The sequence below is a fragment of the Protomyctophum parallelum genome (genome assembly GCF_964188405.1).
Source record: "Protomyctophum parallelum genome assembly, chromosome: 4".
In the NCBI taxonomy this organism is placed as follows: domain Eukaryota; kingdom Metazoa; phylum Chordata; class Actinopteri; order Myctophiformes; family Myctophidae; genus Protomyctophum; species Protomyctophum parallelum.
The window spans coordinates 7,969,116-7,989,358 of record NC_139700.1 but is presented as its reverse complement, the minus strand read 5'-3'; the positions used below and the strand labels follow the sequence as shown (position 1 = coordinate 7,989,358).

Sequence of the window (20,243 nt, the reverse complement as noted above, 5' to 3'; positions counted from 1 at the left end):
GGTCTCAGGGCAAACGTCTAATTTCAATTTTTGGTCTCAAGCTAAAAGATTTGGGAACCACTGGTGAAAACTAGTAACTAGAAGAATAACTACCGGTAATTACTTTCACAATTTGAGTAATAATATTACAGTTACCATTTTCCAAAAGTCACAAGTTACTATTTTCACGAGCCTTGGCGGTACTGGAGTGTTTATAATGGTAGACTAGTTTGGGATGGAGTTGCTTTGTAGGCTGGTGATCCGTTCTAGATCTAGAAAAGATGCACACTTTTCTGTGCCTGTGAATTAGATGTGGAAGGGCAGACCTAAACCGTACGGAAACAAACTGGGTAGTGTGAGACGTTTTGGGGACAAAAGATGCAATTACTGGGGGATGGCAAGTTGCTTTTTTTGTCTTCAAGGGATTAATATACTAATAATCTTAAGCAAATAGTAGGTAATATATTATAGTTTTTGAGTGGCGTCTCCAGGCCTACCTGGCTTGGGGTCGGTAGCTGTTGAGGATCTGGTAGGCTCTGATCAGGTCTAGTTTTCCGTGGCCCTGTTCGAACATGTTGACACCAGGCAGCCTGCGGGCCGACGCGATCAGAGCCTGCTTCATGGAGGCTGGGTTCACCAGCTCTCGGTTCAGCACAGTGCTGGGGGTTAAAGGAAAACCACGATTGGATTAGTGTGTGTGTGTGTGTGTGTGTGTGTGTGTGTGTGTGTGTGTGTGTGTGTGTGCGCGCGCGCACATATAGGAGAGAGAAAGAGGGCTGGTGGATTATCCACCAATGTTCATGACATTACACGAATACAAGTGTAATTTCCCTTCTAACACATTCACAGTCGATGACGGAGAATTCATGAATACCTGGGCAGTTTATGTGTTTTTAAATGTACTGAGAAGGGAGTAGACAGGAAGGCTGGTGTGGTGTTTAACAACAACCATATCTGCTATCTGTCCAGTCTAGTCACACATCCGTGCCGGGAATGCCAAACCACAACAGAGAGTTTTCTCCCCGAGACCAAAGGGGATAACGAGTGACTGAGAAGAAATTCTAAGGGCCTGCTACTTATTGTAACATTTTGGGGAAACAAAAATAGGGCTCATCTCCTCTTTAAGAAAATGACTTTACCACTTAAGCCATATATAATTCGGAATTAGACGATGTGTTGCATCGTGACACGTTGCCTAACGTCGACATGCCCAGAATAGGGATGCCTTTGATCTTTTTGAGTGAGGGCAGCTTACACATTGGAACATGCTGCCAACACAAACATAGGACACAAGTTTGGTCCTGTAGAACCAAACTGGAAAAGAAAAAGTCACACTCGTGCCGAGGAGTGAGGGGCGCCTTGGTTTGCTTTTGTACGTCACAGAAGGGGCATTCTTAAAACAAACATAAAAGGTCCATAGACTTGGCTGACACTGATTTTTTTTTTGGGGGGGGGGCATGTTTTTTTGTGAGGGGTAAATTGCTGATTTTTGAGGGTGACAAACTTTAAAAGTCCATAGACTTGGCTGCCACATGACGTCATGTCTAAAAGCCAGAGGTTGGAGGGGCTAGTGGCCCTCAAAAAAGAAAATAATATAATATAGATCTTAAAATTCATGATATGGACTCTGCCAGGGTTATGATACTGTGAAAAGGGAAGGCACGCTCCCAGGCACTTAATTTGCAGAGAAATAATGTTTTGACTGTTTAAGATCCAATTTAAGATCCAGAGAAATAATGTTTTGACTGTTCCCCCATCCAATTTAAGATCCAGAGGTAATCGTGCCTTTGCTGTTGCAGCACCCACTCTCTGGAATAGCCTCCCTTTTTATATTAAAAGTGCTCAGTCCATTGAACTCTTCTCAAGACTCATCTCTTTTCTATGGCCTTTGATCCTTCCTGATTTTTAATTTTTGTCATTTGAACCGTTTCATTTCTTGTTGTTACTTGTTTGATGTTTTTGTATTTTGTATGCATAACTGTCTCTAGATGTAAAGCACTTTGGTCAATCTCGATTGTTTTAAATGTGCTATATAAATAAAGCTTGATTTGATTTGATTCTGGGTCTTCGCCAGGCATGGGGTCGACAACAATGTAGGCGTGTTAACAGCATAGGGGCGAGTCAACAATGGTTCTGATACCGACCTGGCCAGCAGGGTGACCGCCCCGGCCACCACCGGTGATGCCACACTGGTGCCAGACAGGGAGCGACAGCCCTCCTTCATCCCTGACCCCCTGACCCCCGACCCATAGGTCACGATGTCAGGCTTCACTCGGCCATAGCCACCTGGCAGCTCCTGTAGACACACACACACACAGAGAGAGAGAGAGAGAGGGGCAAAGAGAGGCAAAATGAAGACAGAAGTTGACGAAGAGAAAAAGTGACGATGAGAAGTTGAGCTTTTGAAATGATGGATTATGGCAGAGTGACAGATGGAGTGCAAAAACATGGAGAGTGAAGGCTAGAGTAATGGCAAAAGATGGAGAGAGAAAGTGAAAAGGATATTGGGCTGAAAGGGAAGTGGGACAGTTCTGTTTTTTACTTTTGTGTGGTTGACTGACTGTGAATATGGGAGCAGAAAGGATCTGGAGGGACTGACTGAGTAGACAGCTGGGGGTGGGAGTCACAGCTAAATGAGATCTTCAAGTGGATGACAGCCTGGGTCTACGACTGATAGAAGAGCCGGTATGTGCAGGAGACAGGAGAGTGTTGAAACGCCTGACTGGATACGACAGAAGGAGCAGAACTACGCCTTGGATGACTGAAGGAACAGAGTGCAGAGCCCAGGGTGGCGCTGAGCTCTGGTCTACGCCTTGGATGACTGAAGGAACAGAGTGCAGAGCCCAGGGTGGCTGTGAGCTCTGGTCTACTGCAGATAGATAAGTTGCTGTGTGGTGCAAAGACTTCTGAACGATGGCATTTGCCCTTTGGCGACACCCGTGTGAGAGAGAGAGTGCAAGAGAGTGAGCTACAATAACAAAGTGAGCAACAGCCACAATACTAGAGGAAGCGAGAACAACGATGTGGTACCACCCTCTTATAAAACAAACATGGGAGAAGTATCTAGCCTGGATTCCAGCCTGATTCGCTGCGTTCCGTGAATTTGTTTTGTCACTCCGCTATCAACACACATTGAATACTGTTTCACAAACTGGTCTTGCACAGGTGTGACTACTCTCAAACCCATAGAACAGCTCTACAAGAGTGCGCTCAAAGTGTTTGACAGGAAGCCTCATATCATCATTGTAACATCCCCCGGAGGCTAATTCTTTTTTAGTTTTGATATCTTTAACATTTTCAAACAGGTTGGGGTCAAGACCCTACATAGTCTGTGCCCGCCCCCCCCTAAGTGAATTCATTAAACGAAAGCCCGATAGGGGAATCAGTACCAGAGCCACCACTCGAGGAGACTGCGAAGTGCCGCACCGGCAAACAACATTCGGCCAAAATGTCCTCTCAGTACAGGGTTGTGTAGCATGGAATGGCCTTCCTCTGAATATAAGGGATTGTGCTACATTTCCCTCTTTTTTTTTTTTTACTTACATTTTTATCCCACGATTTTGTAACCCAGTTTTCTTTTCACCCAGTGCCAATTATCTAATGTAATCCTGGGCGCTACACTTCCTCTGCCAACCTGGGGGGGCAGCGGACTGACCTCATGCCTCCTTCTATGCATGAGGAGTCCAAGCTGCTTCTTTTCACCTGACAGAGGGGAATTTCCCCGGCCGGACGTAGCGCGTGGAAGGGACACGTTATTCCGACCAGTTCCTTTCCCCTCCATCAGGTGCCCCGGCTGGCCAGGGGGAGGTAGTTTTAGAGACCAGGATTACGGCATGTTTTTGTGAGGGTATCTACCCTAGGGGACACAGGGAGAACATGCAAACTCCACACAGAAAGGCCCTATCGCCATCCCCCGCCTCGGGTATGGGCACTGATGACGCGGAGGAGGGAACATGCCGCCAGTGCCCACAGTGTCCCCAGCGGGAATCAAACCCAGGACCTTCTAGCTGTGAGGCGACAGCACTACCAACTGTGCCACCGTGCCCCACATTTCCCTCTTTTAAATACAATCTGAAAAAATGGTTGCTTGAAAACCAAAGCTGCAACCATTCATGATTATTTTAGGTGTATTTCTTTTTTTTATGCTGTGTTCGCTATGTAATGTTATGTAAATGTATTCCACTGTTTGACTGTCTGTTTTTCCGTTTTGTGTTTCCTATGAGTACTGCGGATGAAAATGAGCAACTGTGCTATATCCGGTGTATTTACGTCCATGTGACGTCCATTAATATGCACTGTCCTGTCCAAATAAACAATTAAAGTAAAGTCATTCTGGCCAGCCTCCTGTTTAACTCGAATTTCATACCCAGTGCTGTACATAATTATTTGGGCTAGTTCTCAAAGGAGCACCTGTACATGCAAGTTGGTGCGCACGGCGGGGGAGGGGGGGTTTCTACTCTGCCACAATGTTATGCTGCGGCAGATGCAAAAGATAAAGATGCTCACAGACAGTGTATTTGTAGGCTAGTCGTTAAGCAGAAGGAGGACGTTTGTTGGCACGTCCCGCCTACCTTGGAGATAAAAGACTTTCCAGACTGAGTAGTGACAAAACAAATTCACGGAACGCAGCGAATCAGGCTGCAAACCAGGCTATACATTCTGCTTCTCTAGCACTGCCACCCAAGTGTGGGGCCCTGACCCCTTCCCTCAAAAAATGCAGACCACTGGCTTCCTTTAAAACAGGCCAATAATCACTTATCTGTATCTCACTCTGTACTTCACTGTACTCTGTTGCCGTTTACATTTCTGTCTAATAAACTAATCAATCAATCAATCAGAAAGAGATCCGGGTCTAGCATACCCAGGTCGTCATGCCTCTAGAAGAGAATCTGGCGATGTTGTCCTCAAAGTCGATCCCTCCTACTCCGATCACGTCCATCTGATCTGCTGGGTTGTTCAGGGTCCTGAGCCAATGATGTTTGTGGGGAAAAAGACGGAGAAAGACAAAAAACATGAGCACATAGTGAGACACATCTAAATACATTTGTGACAATGAACAGGAAACAAATAGCTTCTGATTTGAAGCGATAAACGTACCCGTACAGAGGTCCATCGTTGCCGATAGCTGAGACCATGATCACTTTGTTAGCGGTGAGCTCCCATACCTGTCAGAAGCAGAATTAACTTTATTGTCACACAGTTTAATCACTTTGTTAGTGGTGAGCTCCCATACCTGTCAGAAGCAGAATCAACTTTATTGTCACACAGTTTTACAAGTAAAGTGGGTGAAATAATTTTTTGTGCATAGTTCCCATTGTGTAATTTCTTTTCTCCAAGAAAAACAAGAAAGGGAAGAAGAGAGAGGGGGGACATCGAGGCAGGAAAGAAGAAATGTTTGAGCACTTTTACCACAAAAAAGGGTTACAAGTAAAGGGTTTCAGATCAGTAAGAAGCTGGTTTCACAGCCGTTGGGTTGTCAATCAAAGTCATAATGTAAACAAACACCACATCAAACAAGGAAAGACAAAAGAGAAAGAGGCAATTACGTTTGCCTTCCTGAGATATTAGTGAAACAAAGTGAGACGAGCGAAAGCAAGGGGTGTGAGGTGAAGACATGCGTGACACACATGGTCACAGGTTTCCTTTCTAGTTCTCAAAACATCCCGTCTGCCAGCGAGCGAGTGATCTGGCAACGGAAACCGCACGACTAACTTTCCTGATATGTAGCGCAGGCCATGGCGCTGCGATCAATCCTGAACCATCAAGCCTGAACCAATCAAATGAACTAATGAATAAATAATGGCAGGAGCGGAAACAAATTAAGCAACGCGGCATGTGTACACACAGATCTACATGCGCGCGCACGCACACACACACACACACACACGCGCGCGCGCACACACACGCACACACGCACACACGCACACACGCACACACACACGCGCGAGAGAGAGAGTCTGCACAGCGTGCATGCATAATAAATCAAGTATCCCTTAATGAGCCTCCTTCAGCAAAAACAACCAATATGACGGTCTCACTATACTGTCCGAACGATTCTGAAATATACATTTAGCTGACAGTTGTTTGAACTATACTGAAGGCTATAAAATTATGAGGGTCTCGCTAATGTATACTGTGAACAATCCTCAAATATAAATATGATGTAGTACGTCAGAAGTAAAGTGAGGGTACAGTTAGAGAAGCTAGGCTACTGTGTTGTCTGTCTACTGTCTGTCTGTCTGTCTGTCCAGATGTTGTTTCCAGACATTTTCTACAGGATGGCTTTTTTTTATCTCCTTGAGTTAATTAAATCTTGCTCCGTTTTGAAGATCTCAGCCAAAAAAGATAATTAATGGAAATAAAAAAGGAATACAGTCACAAAACCTTGCCCAGAGACACGGCGAGTGTGTTCGGACGCCATCGCTGCACAACACACTGTTGCTCGAGGTACGTCACTCAGAACGCACCTTCATAACTTTACATCACTCGCTAGCTCGCATCGCTGGCAGTGAGGATGGGGTTCGATGTTACACTACACTTTCCTAATCTTTCTTCAGACCGCATTCTAACCAGGAAGTGCGTCATCATCACCTTGTCAACAAAGGGGTGGTCCATGAAGTCAGGGCCGCCGATGCTGAGGTTGAGAACGTCTATCTTTTTCAAGATGGCGTAGTTGAAGGCGTCCAGGAACCACGAGGTGTAGGAAACCTGAAAGAGAAGAGAAAAAGAAAAAGACTAAATGAAACACACGTTTTTCCAGCGCGTATCCAGTGCATTATTTTTGCTTAAATATGCCATGAAGTATGAACGAGAATGTCCATGTACCTGGTTGTTGGTGAAGACTCTTTATGTACCGTTTTATTGGTTTTAAGTCTTATCTTTTACTTGTTTTCCTAATAAAGTTGTCCTTTTCTTATGTTCCCTCCCCTGGCCCCCCACACATGTACAGCGTCTTTGAGTACCATGAAAAGCGCTATACATGTCCCAAATATTATTATTATAATAATTAATGAATGTTCAATTCATGTACCTGGTTGTTGGTGAAGACTCTGAAAATGTGGAGTTCAGAGTCCGGGGCGAAGCCCTGACACTCCCTCATACTGGCTATCACTCCCGCTACGAAGGTACCGTGACCTAGGCCTGGAGAGAGAGAGAGAGAGAGAGAGACAGGACAGAGGCCATCATCATCATTTCACATGTGATCTGGTTTCACAGACAGCTCATTGTCATCAAGCTCATCTTCCTCACCATCATCCAGTGTCTTCTCATTGGTCCAGTTGGTCCTTTCTTTGACGTTCTTAAAATGAGGGTGCTTCTCACTGAGGCCTGTGTCAAAGACTGCCACCTTTACACCAGAGCCTGCACGTGCACGCGTACACACACACACACACACACACACACACACACACACACACACACACACACACACACACACACACACACACACACACACACACACACACACACACACACACACACACACACACACACACACACACACACACACACACACACACACACACACACACACACACACACACACACACACACACACACACAAAATGTTTATTTATGTCCACATAATGAGAAGTACAGGAATACCTTGTACAAAGGACATAAACATTGCCAGTGCAGTTTGACAGTGGGAGAGCAGCCAGTTACAACGTGCATGGACGGCAAAGCATCGTTACATACAGTACAGACACAGACACACACACACAGTAAAAGTGATGGCATTAACCAATGAATGACCATTTTCTATCTATCTATTTTCTAAGTCCATATCATTCATTTATTAAGAATAAGATGCTGACCTGCTGTCAAGTCAGTCAGAAAATCTGATAACTACATAAATATACTGTACACATGCTACATTCAAAGGCTGTGGTGGATCATGGTCATTCCTCAAACAACTCTTAAGTTACTGCCTTTACGTGGGTTTCAATGGAGAGATGCATGTTACCTGTAGCCTAGAAAAAGTAGTTATCAAACTTTTTAATTTCAAGGACATATACATTTGTACACTCAAGAGTTAAAGACTTGTTTAGAACCTCGTCAAAACACTTTAGTGTCGAAACATTTCTGAAGGATTTTTAAGGCTTGCCAATATTATTATTTTGATCGCATTTCAAGACACTGAACTCCCATGGGCCCGTTCCATTTTAAATTCCTGAGTCACTTATGGCAGCTGTTAAACGTCAGCATCTTACCCGTGTGTCCCATCTGCCAGAGGACATCAGCCTGCAGGATCTGAGCAACGTGTCGGGGAATGGCCCGGAGCAGACGCCGGCTGGAGTGGCGACCCGTGGCGTGCCAGAAGCCCGAAGCGAGGGATAGGCTCGCCCGGCGAAAGGGGCGGGATGACTGCCACGACTGCCTCCATCGAGTGGCGTTGCAGGGTGCAGGGGGTTCAGGTGCTACAGAAACAACATCAGCCACATTTACAGTTGCTTGTACTGTTAACGTCGAAAGAACATCAATAACAGCTTATGTTGCTACGTGCATTGACGTCACTACAATTCCCTGTAGAGTACCACTACCTTATCCTACTGTACTTACCACTCCACATAACATAATCCCCCGGACTAGTGCTGCACAATTAATCAAAAAAAGATGGCAATCTAGATTCAGACACCTATCCTATCATGTGATATAAAACAGAACTAGCTGGCTGTCCAATTCATTTCAGGTATGGCTCTTATGGTTTTGCTACAAGAGAGAGACTTTACTGCATTTTGAATGTAGTAATGTTCTACAAACTAAAGACAATTATTTTCATGGACAAAATGATAATCGTGTGAAAATCGAGATTCACATTGAGCAAGAATCGTGCAGCACTACCCTGGAGCACGGACCTTATTTAGCCAATCTCTCTCCTTCTTATTTGTCTCTCTCTCATCTCCTTTCACTTGAAAGCATAAGGGAGTCAGGCACATTATTACATTATTGTCTCATTTGAGTCAATCTAGTCTCACCATAACATAACACCACCATTATAAGATCATTAGCAATGTGCAGCAGCAACCAACAAGCTAATCACGTCTTTCACACCTTCAAAAGGAAATCTGGACCAACAGGGAAAAAATGTAACATTCTCTTCAGTTTACTTCAAATGAAATGTATACCCAAATGTATTAATTATGCCAACTCCCGCCCATGTGTATTGTCCTCGTCGCTGCCAACCCCTACTTGTTTGTCTCAGGGAGGGGGAAGACAAGCACGTCTCCTCTGAGGCTCTGATACACACCAGCTGCTTCTTTTCTGATCATTTTGGTACTTCATGGTCAGAACAACAGAATAACTATGACTCAGTCATAATTTGCCAGCTGCAGCAAGCTCTCGTTTATGAACATGTATAATCAGTCTCTGCTCACGGCTTCACATTGCGGCGTTCAGAGTAGAGATGTCCCGATACTGTATCGGTATCGGGACATCTCTAGTTCAGAGTATGGGTTTTATGCCTTTCAGACTATGGGCCCTATCACAAAAGTCCATAATTTGGGGCGTTCCCCCGCAAGAATTGCCATCTTGCACCCCAGCCTAAATCCCTAAAACACCTCCGCTATCCGTTACATTATGCATAGGTGTGGTTTGGGCGTTACAATAATTAAACCAATCACCGCGCCACATGCCATCGCCTTTAAGAGAAGACTGCGCAATCCATTACCCATTATCCCCAGTGATATCTTGCCTTACAATATGGCCCATGGAAGAGCCACGTGCGTCGCTGCCTTGGAATACGTCCAGTAGCTCCTCCCTATCATCCACGATTCCACTCTGTGACCAACTCAATAAAGCAGGGACTTTGTGCTGCCCGTGTTACTATAGGGAATTGTATATAATTTGAATCCATTAATTATTTGCTGAGCAATGGAGTGATGAAATAGCGCACAATGCACGGCACAAATCAAATAACTTCTTTGAATAGACAAACAATTCAATTTAAATTAAGGATTTAACCCATTCTGACCGGGCACCCATTTTGGTGTTGGCATCATGTTATGCTTTAGCTATTGAAAAATAGCAGATCTACAAGCTCATATCGCGCCACCGAGTGGCGCGATACGAGCTTGTAGGTCTGCTATTTTTGAAAAATCGAAGAGCGACTGACATTTTTAGAATCTGATCTCAGGTCAGAATGGGTTCATCAGACCAGTGTGTGTCCGGCGGAAACCTCGTATGAATCTGATCTCAGGTCAGAATGGGTTAAACACTCTCACTTCTGCCGACTATAGGGAAATTACAAGCACAGAGATTTGTGGAGAACGAGACCTCTGAGCTGTGAATAACTGCTGTTGTGCGTCCAGGCAGCTCAACTCCTGACTATTACACGTTCTATCAAATTTGGAATTTGTGTTGCGGCTGGTCTGAGGAGGCGCTTTCCGCTGTCCTAAACCTTTGGGGGCAAGATAGCAATTGTAAGGAATGCGCATAAACACACGGATTACGGTTTACGGATAGTGGAAGGTTCTAAACCCGCTATTTGTGGGTAAGCATACAGTACGTTAGGGCCCTGTGGGTTTTACGGGTAAGTCTCCCATTGGCTAACAGGCAGCCTGAGGCAGATGAAAAGGTTTCCACTAGGTCGCTAGCAGAGGTCTGGGAACAGCTTTTCAAGCAGCTGGCAAAAAACAATGTAATTTGAACAGCAGCGGACATTGGTGTGAACTTTTTTTCAAGGTCTTTCCCCGAGTTCTGGGAAAGTACAACGGTGCTACTGGTGCTACTAGTGATACACATGCCGTCATTGTTAAGACTTCAGTCAAATGTTATGTGGTGGGCTGGGGTTTGTGTCAGTGGGGGCACGCTGACTAAAGCCTTTCATGCAATGCCAGGTACAGTGGGGTGACCCACCCTTCTCTACCCCCCCCCCCCCCTCCCGCACTCCCCATTAACTCACTAACTACACTCAAGGAACCAAGGAAGGCACACAGACTCCAGTGTCAAGCTCCCCCATTACTCTCCCTTTCTCTCCCTCTCCCCTCTCTCTGTGCACAGCCACACACGGACACACAAACACCTCTCCCTACCTACATCAACACTCCCAGGCTGGTCCCCACGTAGAGCTACGATATGTGATCCCCACCAAAACACAATTGCAACACAGATAGCCAAGACGGAACATAAATACAGACTCAATTCTGAAATATAAAGGTACATTGCGTTCTGTGGTGAATTGGCTTGCTGTATGTTTATGGATCATTCTAATAATGGTAATTGTTATTGTTTACTTACAGGGGATGTATTTGAGTGTTCGGAACACTTTCCGTTGTGGCGTCACTCTCTTGATGTATGGGTGGTCTTCTAAGGTCAACAGGTTGCTAGGCGACGCCTTACGGATGTGGAGCAGCTCAAAGTCGCTGGGGAAGTCTGAGGCTGGATTTTGCCGGGGAACAATGTGCCACTCCAACGCTCCCTCGCCGGTGTTACGCAGGGCGCTGCTGATGTAAAGGCGCCGGGCTTTGGCCGAGAAATACCCTGTGAATCCTACAATGTACTCTGGAAAACAAGAGGTGAGAAAACCACACATGAAACAGTGTTTCCGTGTACACAGACAGACTTGACAGTTTCAGGCTGAGAACAAGAACAAAAAGTAAAAGTAAGGCTTTTTCACATCTACAGGTGAGCAGGAGGACAACCAAGGACTCGACGTACTGAAAAAGGAAAAAGCTCCTGCACACCGTCTTCAAATGCAGTTGAAAGGTTTATTAAGGGAAAACACAACGTTTCGGTTCACTTCGTCAGGCTGTCTTTATGCTGAGGCTGAGAACAACAAAACCTAACACTATTACTAAACCTCAGTAAAAGTATGCCTAACCCTAAACTTATTTCTAACTTTATCCTCAGTAATAACAAATACAAGAACTGCCCCACCGAGCGGTCGGCAGAAAAAATGAGTGCGAGCATGTTTTAAGGCGAGCATTTACCGGTTGCAGCCGTTACAGCTGCACTACAGTACGCAGGAGTTTTTATCCATTTTTAACCCATTCTGACCTGAGATCAGATTCTAAAAAATGTCAGTCGCTCTTCGATTTTTCAAAAATAGCAGACCTACAAGCTCGTATCGCGCCACTCGGTGGCGCGATATGAGCTTGTAGATCTGCTATTTTTCAATAGCTTAAAGCATAACATGATGCTAACACCAAAATGGGTTCCCGTATAGAATGGGTTAATACCACCAGGTCAGGTTCAGCTGAATAGGTTTAGGGACACAATGTATTGACAGAGAGAAACTGCATAATAGGACACAACCACAGGCTCCAAGTATTGCCTTCCACAGACAGCAGGATACACTAAAGCCCTCAGTGTTAGGCCTTTTATTGCCAAAGAGTAAAATGAACAGATAAAGTAACATTAAGGATCTTACTGTGCACTATCGGGTGCTTCTCAAAAAAGAAAACATCCCCAAATTATCCTTGGGAAAGAAAAATGGTATCAGGTTTTTAAACTGTGTGTAGTTGCCAAGGCATTTCCAAATCCCTGAAACATTAGATGGCCCGGAGAAAACAACAAGTGTAAGCTAGTAGTACATTAGCAGTCTGGAGAACATTGCTCCATTACTGGATAGGTCGCCCCAGGTCAGAACCAAGAAATGCGTTTTTGGAGACATAAAGAACACTGTTGTGGAAATGCAGGCTGCGAGATAATTACATCAATGGCAGAGTGCATGGACTAGCACAACACTGACAATGCTACAGCATTGCGCTGTACAATAATTCCCACAAGAATCCACTTCACTAAATCTATGATACATTTTGAGTTTTTGACCTGAGATCAGATTCTAAAAATGTCTTCTACATCCTGACAGTTTTCTTAAAAAGCTATCTTTCTATGTCAGTCGTTCTTCGATTTTTCAAAAATAGCAGACCTACAAGCTCGTAGTGCACCACTCGAGCTTGTAGATCTGCTATTTTTCAATAGCCAAAAGGGGTTCCCGCCCAAAATGGGATAAGCTGTTGTCAAATACCTTATCGTTGCACTCAATTCAATACATACAGTAGGACCTACTGTATGTATTGAATTGAGCGTAACAATAAGGTATTGCTCTTGTCGAGTAATCGATGGCGTTTGGTGTCCTACTGAGTAGGACACCAAACGCCATGGATTACTCGACAAGAGCAATATGGAGGGTGGTGTAGTGTTCAATTCTGTGGACTACAGGACAGCCCATAATAAGTGGGTCACAACAAGGCCAGGCCGGTCGTGGGATGGCATTTAATTTTTTTGGAGAAGAATCATGCATACATTACAAGTATTGTTAATGCTTGACAAAATGTTAAGGGAAGCAATGTTTAATTTCAGGCCCTTCTGTTTCACTTCATCATTAGTATTATATGATTAAAGACAGGACAACTTAATTAATGAATAGAGATTTTCAGTGATGTAGATCACTGAAAATGTAATGGGTTTTCAATGTAATGGGTGCCGGGTCCCAGGGGTGGTCTTTTAAATGGGTCCCAGGGACATTTTATGAGTCCTACTTCAACAATGTTAGAGTACAGTCAGTGCCACTGCTCGTACAGTATTACATCCCAGGACCCCCGGAGGGTGACATGATTGCGTCCTTTCTCAATATAGTGAATCTAAGGATGCAGGATGCAGGCTATTCACTCACATCACTGGATTTTATTGCCGATTTTACTTTCAAAATACATCAACAGGTGGAACGCCCGGGTCAAATGAACCAGTTGGATGGGTTGAGTTATTTCCCCGGGTTCAAAATAACAACAACAATGCTGCCATTATCATTTGATGTTACTGACACTGAGGTGTGTCTCTCAGGCAGAGCTAGTATTTCATTTGTATCATTAAGACATCCATTGTCGCTAGAGTCTGCCCCAGAGGGGTGACTACTGTGTGAGGGACATTAGTGGAGAGCAGAGAGTTGGTTACGGCTGAGCAAGAATGGCAGAGATTGCGGTTCAAAGATAGTTGAACAGGTCTCTCTCTCTGGGGGGGGGTCACGTCATTCATAATAGCCTGCATTTCGATCTCAAGACCTCTGTTTCACATTTTATCCAGCCATCCATCCTCTGAGTCTTTCTCCTTCATCCCTATACTTCTCCCTCAAACACCTTATTATTGTGCCTGCGGCTTTGTCACGAAGTGTCACTGTAAGGAGCATGTTTTGTTGATCTCAGCAGGCGTGTCTGGGGTTGAGACGCGCCGCTTGTCAGATGGGCCTGCGCCAGCCTTACAAAGTTCAACATCTGCCTAAGGCCTCGTTTACACTTTTCATTCAGACTGCTTGTCCCGTGTGTGTGTGTGTGTGTGTGTGTGTGTGTGTGTGTGTGTGTGTGTGTGCACAGAAATCCATTAGCCCCCCTATAGCAACACACCTTCTCTAAAAAGGTCAACGTGTTTTCTTAACCTTTTCAAGAAAAATCATGTACTTGTATGAACTATGTGCTATTGAGACAGCCAGTAGCTTGGGGGCAGTTGCATGCTGGGCGGTGGGCGCCGTGCTCAACGGAACCTCGTGTAGTTGACACATTGTGCTCCATCTACATTTCCGGAGGCAGCTGAGCTGACCAATTAGGATATCCGACTAAACGTGATAGGTACGGTTATAGGTAACGTGATAGGTTGGACGGAAAGCAGTGCAAACGGGAAGGAGATAATCTTACCGTGTTCTACCACATTGGTGGAAAACTCCAGCTTGAGTAGGTGATCCGAGCAGTTGTTGGAGGCGGAGCCCGAGTTGGGGAGGGGGTCCGAGGTAGGGGTGTGGTTAGAGGAAGGTTTAGCCCCTCCCCCCGATTCCATCCCTACCGCTGGCAGGTAGCCAACCAGCAGCCCCAGCAGCACGGACCACACCCACACAGGAAGTAGAGACATTCTGTGTTGCATCTCTCAAGCACTCATGAACAAGTAGTGGCAGGATACAGATCGGAGGTTGTGGTTTCAGAGCAGTTCAGGGCCAAAGCTTGGGAAATGAGTCCACATGGCGTGCGGCCTGAGCAGCTTGATTCATTTCTTTCGACGTTTCCTCTCCATGGTTGTAGTCCAAGTGTAGTGCTGGTCAGTAATGCTGCCAGACTACAAACACGGTGGCCATATTGGATTTGAGAAGGGAACCAGGAGAAATGTATCTGATGGGGGACAATGCAGTCAACCTGGAACACACCCCCTGCAGTGCCTTTGGTCCTTTATTCCTGCAGGAAAAAGGAGAGCAGCATTTACAAATAAAGCAATGAAAAGCCAAACAAAACACACAATTTGAATTCTAACGTGCCAAAGCTTAGGAATGTACAATGGCCTAAATGGGTTAGGAATGGACAATGGCCTATCCTTCGTACACCATTTCATGCAGTGTTCTGTTCAGAGCCTATAGCCACTCCTTTCTTCCTACATTCATAAGACCTATGGTGCCCTAAGGGGACAGTACAACCAGATGGGATAGTCAGGGCCAGGTACAACTTTACACGGATGCATGAACGAACAAACAAAGCAAGCTGTATCTAGAAGACAAAAAAAAGGACAAAATAATAATCAGCTAATATATCTATATTTGTTTTTTGTACTCGTTAATCATTATATCAACAGTACTAAACTGTAAAACTGGCCTGAGAAACAGTCGGAGCAGAGACTCTAGAAGGATGCCAAAAAGGAAACTGGAGCACATGGTTGTTTGATACTGTGATTCATTTGACAGTGATGAAGACACATTTTGCATCAAAATTATCCGAGCTCCCTGAGAACCAGGCATGGGTTCAAGTGGCTCTGGTCCATAGCTCTAATGCGTTGCATTTAGAGCTATGTTACTCTCGACTTCCGCCGCTCGCATGAATGCAGACCAGCCTCTCGTCTTTAGCGTAAATAAAAATAAAGTTTTTGCTACTTGTGTCATTAGAAAGCCTACTTTCCTGTCTTTTGTTTTTCTTGTCTGTTTTTTGTAACTGCTGTAACCTTGTAAATGTTGTAACTTTGGTCACCATTGAGAACATGGGAAATATACCTGTAAGAAACGAGCACAAACGAAGCTAATGCACTTGACCACATGATGTAAAAGCTGTTCATTATGCTTGTACACATTGACCAAAATAAAAACAATTAAAAAAGAAGAAAAAGAAAGCCTACTTTCCTTAGTGGAAGCCCTCTGAGCCCCCCGCCACACATATAAACGGTACTTTTTGGCCAGAAAGGGATTTTTTTTCACCAGAGGAAAAATATTCTCTATGAGGCAATTATCTGGGCAATATCGGTAGAAGGCGCAGTGGAGTAACTAAAAGTATTTTTTTTCTCCAGTGTAAACAAAATCCCCTTTTGGCCAAAAAGTACCGTTTAAACGTGTGGTGGGGGGCTCAGAGTGCTCCCACTAAGGAAAGTAGGCTTTCTAATGACACAACCCGCCTTTGTTTTGGTGAGTAGCAAAAACGTTTTACGCTAAAGACGAGAGGCTGGTCTGCATCCATGCGAGCGGTGGAAGTCGAGAGTAACAATGCAACGCATTAGAGCTATATGGACCAGAGCTAGGGTTCAAGCTAAAGATACTGTATAGTTATTATTGCACTTGCATCCAACTAAGAAGTGCATACTTATACTGTATGTATTAAATTATATTCCAAGACTTTGTGTGTGGTGAAACCATTTCATAATTTGTATTTCTAAAGATAATGTGCATTTTAGCCAGTCTTTACTACAGCACCAAGTCGGTAACAATGGAAATTGGAGATCCATGCCCCACCCGGCTATGCAATACCTGTTGTACCGGTGTCAGAGTACCCATTCCACTCATCTGTCTGTGTCCCTTTTATGCCCATATATGGAGATTTCTGAATCGGTCTCTCTGTATCCCTTTAATCCTTCCTATATATGTTCTGTGTCAGGCATGCCCAAATATGGAGTGTTGTGATGTTATGTTATGTTATGTTAAGTGTTGTTATTCTGTAAATTTGGTTTAGATTTGGTAGTTTACTTACACAGAAATAGCAACAAATTTTTTGGCTAATATCACAAGTGTGCTTGCTATATTTCAAATTCTTACTGGTATGTACTATACTGCTTGTTTCCATCTACACAACAGATCTCTAGACCAAATATAGCAGATCTACAATCTCACAACGCATAGTGTAGTAGTCTACTCTAGAGGTTCACGTGAATGAGATTAAACGTCTGCTGTTCAGTCAGCCAGCAGATGGATCTCCTGTCCTAAAATTAACTTCCATGCACACGGGCTAGAACGCTGCAATGAAACTTTGTTCCATCTATTCTAACGGCACTGCCGAGCCAGTATGGGGTCATTTCCCCTGTAGCCCATAGCCGGGACAAATTGACAGTTGAACAGACACAACCAATTCCCCAAATTCAACAGAAAACTTCAGAGTATCAACTCCATATTGAGTGCAGGTTATATAAGCCAAATGCAGACAGCTTTACTGCCTTCACTGGCTCCTACAGTACCTCACACCAGATGGCCATGGATGAGGCATTTTGGATGTTTTGTTTGCATTTTTGACACATTCCCTCGGAGGAATTTATAACCTTGTATCATCAGAACACATTGAATGACTTGTTTTGTTTGTTTTTCATTACAGCTTCCTTCATGAATTGAGTGTGAGTCACTCCCTTGGAGAGTCTGATGGTGTCATTTCATGGATGTGCCTTGCATTTGCATAGTCCCATGAGCCCGTTAGCCTCTACGAGCACAGCTTGATATGACAACCGAGTTGTATGGCTGGACAAAGTGTGCAATATGTTGTTATGTTCCATCCAGAGTGGAGTGTGCAGCAGTGTGCAGAGTTGAGTGCCATGCCATGTGCAGGTACCCACAATGTCACATGCAGGTACCCCTCCAATCTTATCTTTGGAGGGGACACAATCTTATTGTTAATGACGCCAAGTGCATGTCGTTTAACACCTACACGACATGAGTTAGCAGGTCACAACTTCTGTAGTGTAGAGTGTATTCAGGCTTATTCCTATGTTGTTTCGCACTAGGCGTGACACTCGCAGCCAAACATTGTTCGTGGGAACTTAAGGTTGTTTTTGTGCGATGTATGTGCATGCACGTGTGCTCCTGAAACATCTTAGGGAGACGGTGTGGACGGTACTGCGTGCAATGACCAATGCAACACTGGTCATCACTTCAGGCCTGTGTGTAGATTAGAACATGGTGATGTAATGTACTCAAAGTCCATCTCTCCCTCCAAAAAAGCACTACTATTACTACTACATGGTATAAATGTCCTCAAAGTCTATCTCTCCCACCTAAAGCGATACGTTGTGCAAATGCTGAGCAAAACAAGATCACTCATGATGTACTACTTCACAGAAAGGAGACCAAGCTTGTTGAATCAGGGACTTGATTACATACTGGTGCTAGATGCATACGTTGTGTCCCACCCTGCTGTGTGTGTGTGTGTGTGTGTGTGTGTGTGTGTGTGTGTGTGTGTGTGTGTGTGTGTGTGTGTGTGTGTTAATTATAGGAGCATAGCTGGCTTTGCATTGGGGGGGCTAGCTTGACCTTGAATCACTAGCCCCGGCTTGGAGCAGGATCTTTGCCTGGAAAGTGGAAACAATACACCTAACAACTACTGGTTAAGATTCGGGGCTGTAGTCGTATTGGTTAGGGGAGAGCTGTAAAAGACAGGCTGGTAGCACTTGTGTCAACATCACAAAGATCACAAACCTAAACTATAATGGATTACAAGAGTAGAATTCCAACTAAGAGACCCCCAAATCAGAACAAAGAACAAAGAACAAAGAAAGAGCCATAAATGTTCTCAAACGGCTAACGGTTGAGATCAACTGTTCATTCCAATTTCCAGATATTAGATTCAGATTTGTTTTTAAATCTATATGTGAGGGGAATTCAGTTGTCATAGCACAGCAGTAAGGATCAGGATGAAATAAAATAAAAATACACACGAGGTACAGTAGGTCGTGTAGTCAGTCAGTGAACAAGTACCGAAAAAGTGGTAACACACAAAAAATAATAATAGGATAACAATATAATATAAAATAAAGTACTAAAGATAACTTAACATCATACCAGACAACAGTCATAACAATGGAACTGCCTACTAGAAACAATTTGCCAAAATACTTCAGTGCCTGAGAAAAAAACTGATTAGATATTGGTCCACAAGTCACAAGACTAAACAAACTACTCATTTAGTTGTTGATGTGTAATAGACATGTCATGTCCATGATGTAGTCATACCGCATATGTCTGCACAAAGAAGACTGCATGGTTGCAGACAATCTTCCACGAATTAAATGCAAAAGGTTCGTTTGTGTTTCATAACTGCCAGGTAATCATCAATATGATCTGTTCAAAACGATAACATATTATATAGTATAATTAATACGTGCTTGGCACACTTCGACAATCGAGGAGGCCAGAAGGAACACAGCATATTTATGATTTCCAATGCATGACAGTTTAAAACCATCCCATTTTACCAACAAACACGTGAAGTAGCCAACTACAAGTTAGCATTAGCGCTAATGAGATGAAAATACAAAAGTAAAGACGGTACTGTGTGTGGTATAGAAATATACTATAATTACACTATAGTTTATAGCAGCAATATGGCCAAGAAGAACGTTTGATCAATAATAGCATGGACAGAGCATCAACCAGACATATTTGCTGTTGTATTTGGAGCTTTTGTATTTTCTTGTACAATCTACGATATTGCAATTAATTTTTTGGCGTAAAGTACATCTGTAAGTCGTTATCGTTACGCATGAAGCGATCGTGTGTCAGAATCACACCGCAACAGCTCAAAATGATGTCTGTAAACAAGGGAACGTGCAGATGCAGGAGGAATTTTACAGTGCCTTCATATCACATGCGTTGCTAAGCTCGCTAGCTCACATTGTGTGCTGTCTGTCTGTGTGTGTGTTGTTGTTGTTGTTGCTATGACGGCCATCATTACTCACCCAGTGAACTATGCCTTCTCAAGGTAAACTGACGTTCGTTTGTATCATTTATCTACCGCGTATGGTGGTAGATTCGGGGCTACTCCGTTTAGTTACCAGTTACACACAAGCATCGAACAAAAAGCTAGCAAAAGGCTGGCGAAACCACATTCGTCAAGTGTTCTAATCATACCATAGAGTGAATCATACGCGTCAGGTCGATTGTATTTGACTTCCGGTCGGCGGACTTAAAAAATAAGAGTAAGCTCTGAGGCATGGAACTTTTTTTGTGCTGGGTACGCTGCCTGCTGGCGTAGTGATACTGATACTATCATACTGGACACAAAAAAATAGTTCCATCACATACATGGAACTTCCATGTATGTGACAGAGAG

At 44.1% G+C, this 20,243-nt stretch overlaps 1 protein-coding gene across 1 annotated transcript in view; it reads right to left on the bottom strand.

The window, feature by feature from the left end:
- Positions 1 to 20,021, bottom strand: part of mbtps1 (membrane-bound transcription factor peptidase, site 1) — a 32,865-nt gene extending 12,844 nt beyond the window's left edge. The window contains exons 1-11 of the mRNA XM_083763981.1: positions 19,870 to 20,021; positions 14,607 to 15,134; positions 11,215 to 11,478; positions 8,190 to 8,396; positions 7,228 to 7,338; positions 7,010 to 7,119; positions 6,571 to 6,687; positions 5,077 to 5,144; positions 4,841 to 4,943; positions 2,124 to 2,275; positions 477 to 638 (exon numbers count right to left, since the gene is read on the bottom strand). Coding sequence (XP_083620107.1) covers positions 477 to 638; positions 2,124 to 2,275; positions 4,841 to 4,943; positions 5,077 to 5,144; positions 6,571 to 6,687; positions 7,010 to 7,119; positions 7,228 to 7,338; positions 8,190 to 8,396; positions 11,215 to 11,478; positions 14,607 to 14,829 — 1,517 coding nt within the window. The 5' untranslated portion in view covers positions 14,830 to 15,134; positions 19,870 to 20,021. The remainder of the gene's footprint in view (positions 1 to 476; positions 639 to 2,123; positions 2,276 to 4,840; positions 4,944 to 5,076; positions 5,145 to 6,570; positions 6,688 to 7,009; positions 7,120 to 7,227; positions 7,339 to 8,189; positions 8,397 to 11,214; positions 11,479 to 14,606; positions 15,135 to 19,869) is intronic.
- Positions 20,022 to 20,243: the final 222 nt, after the last annotated feature.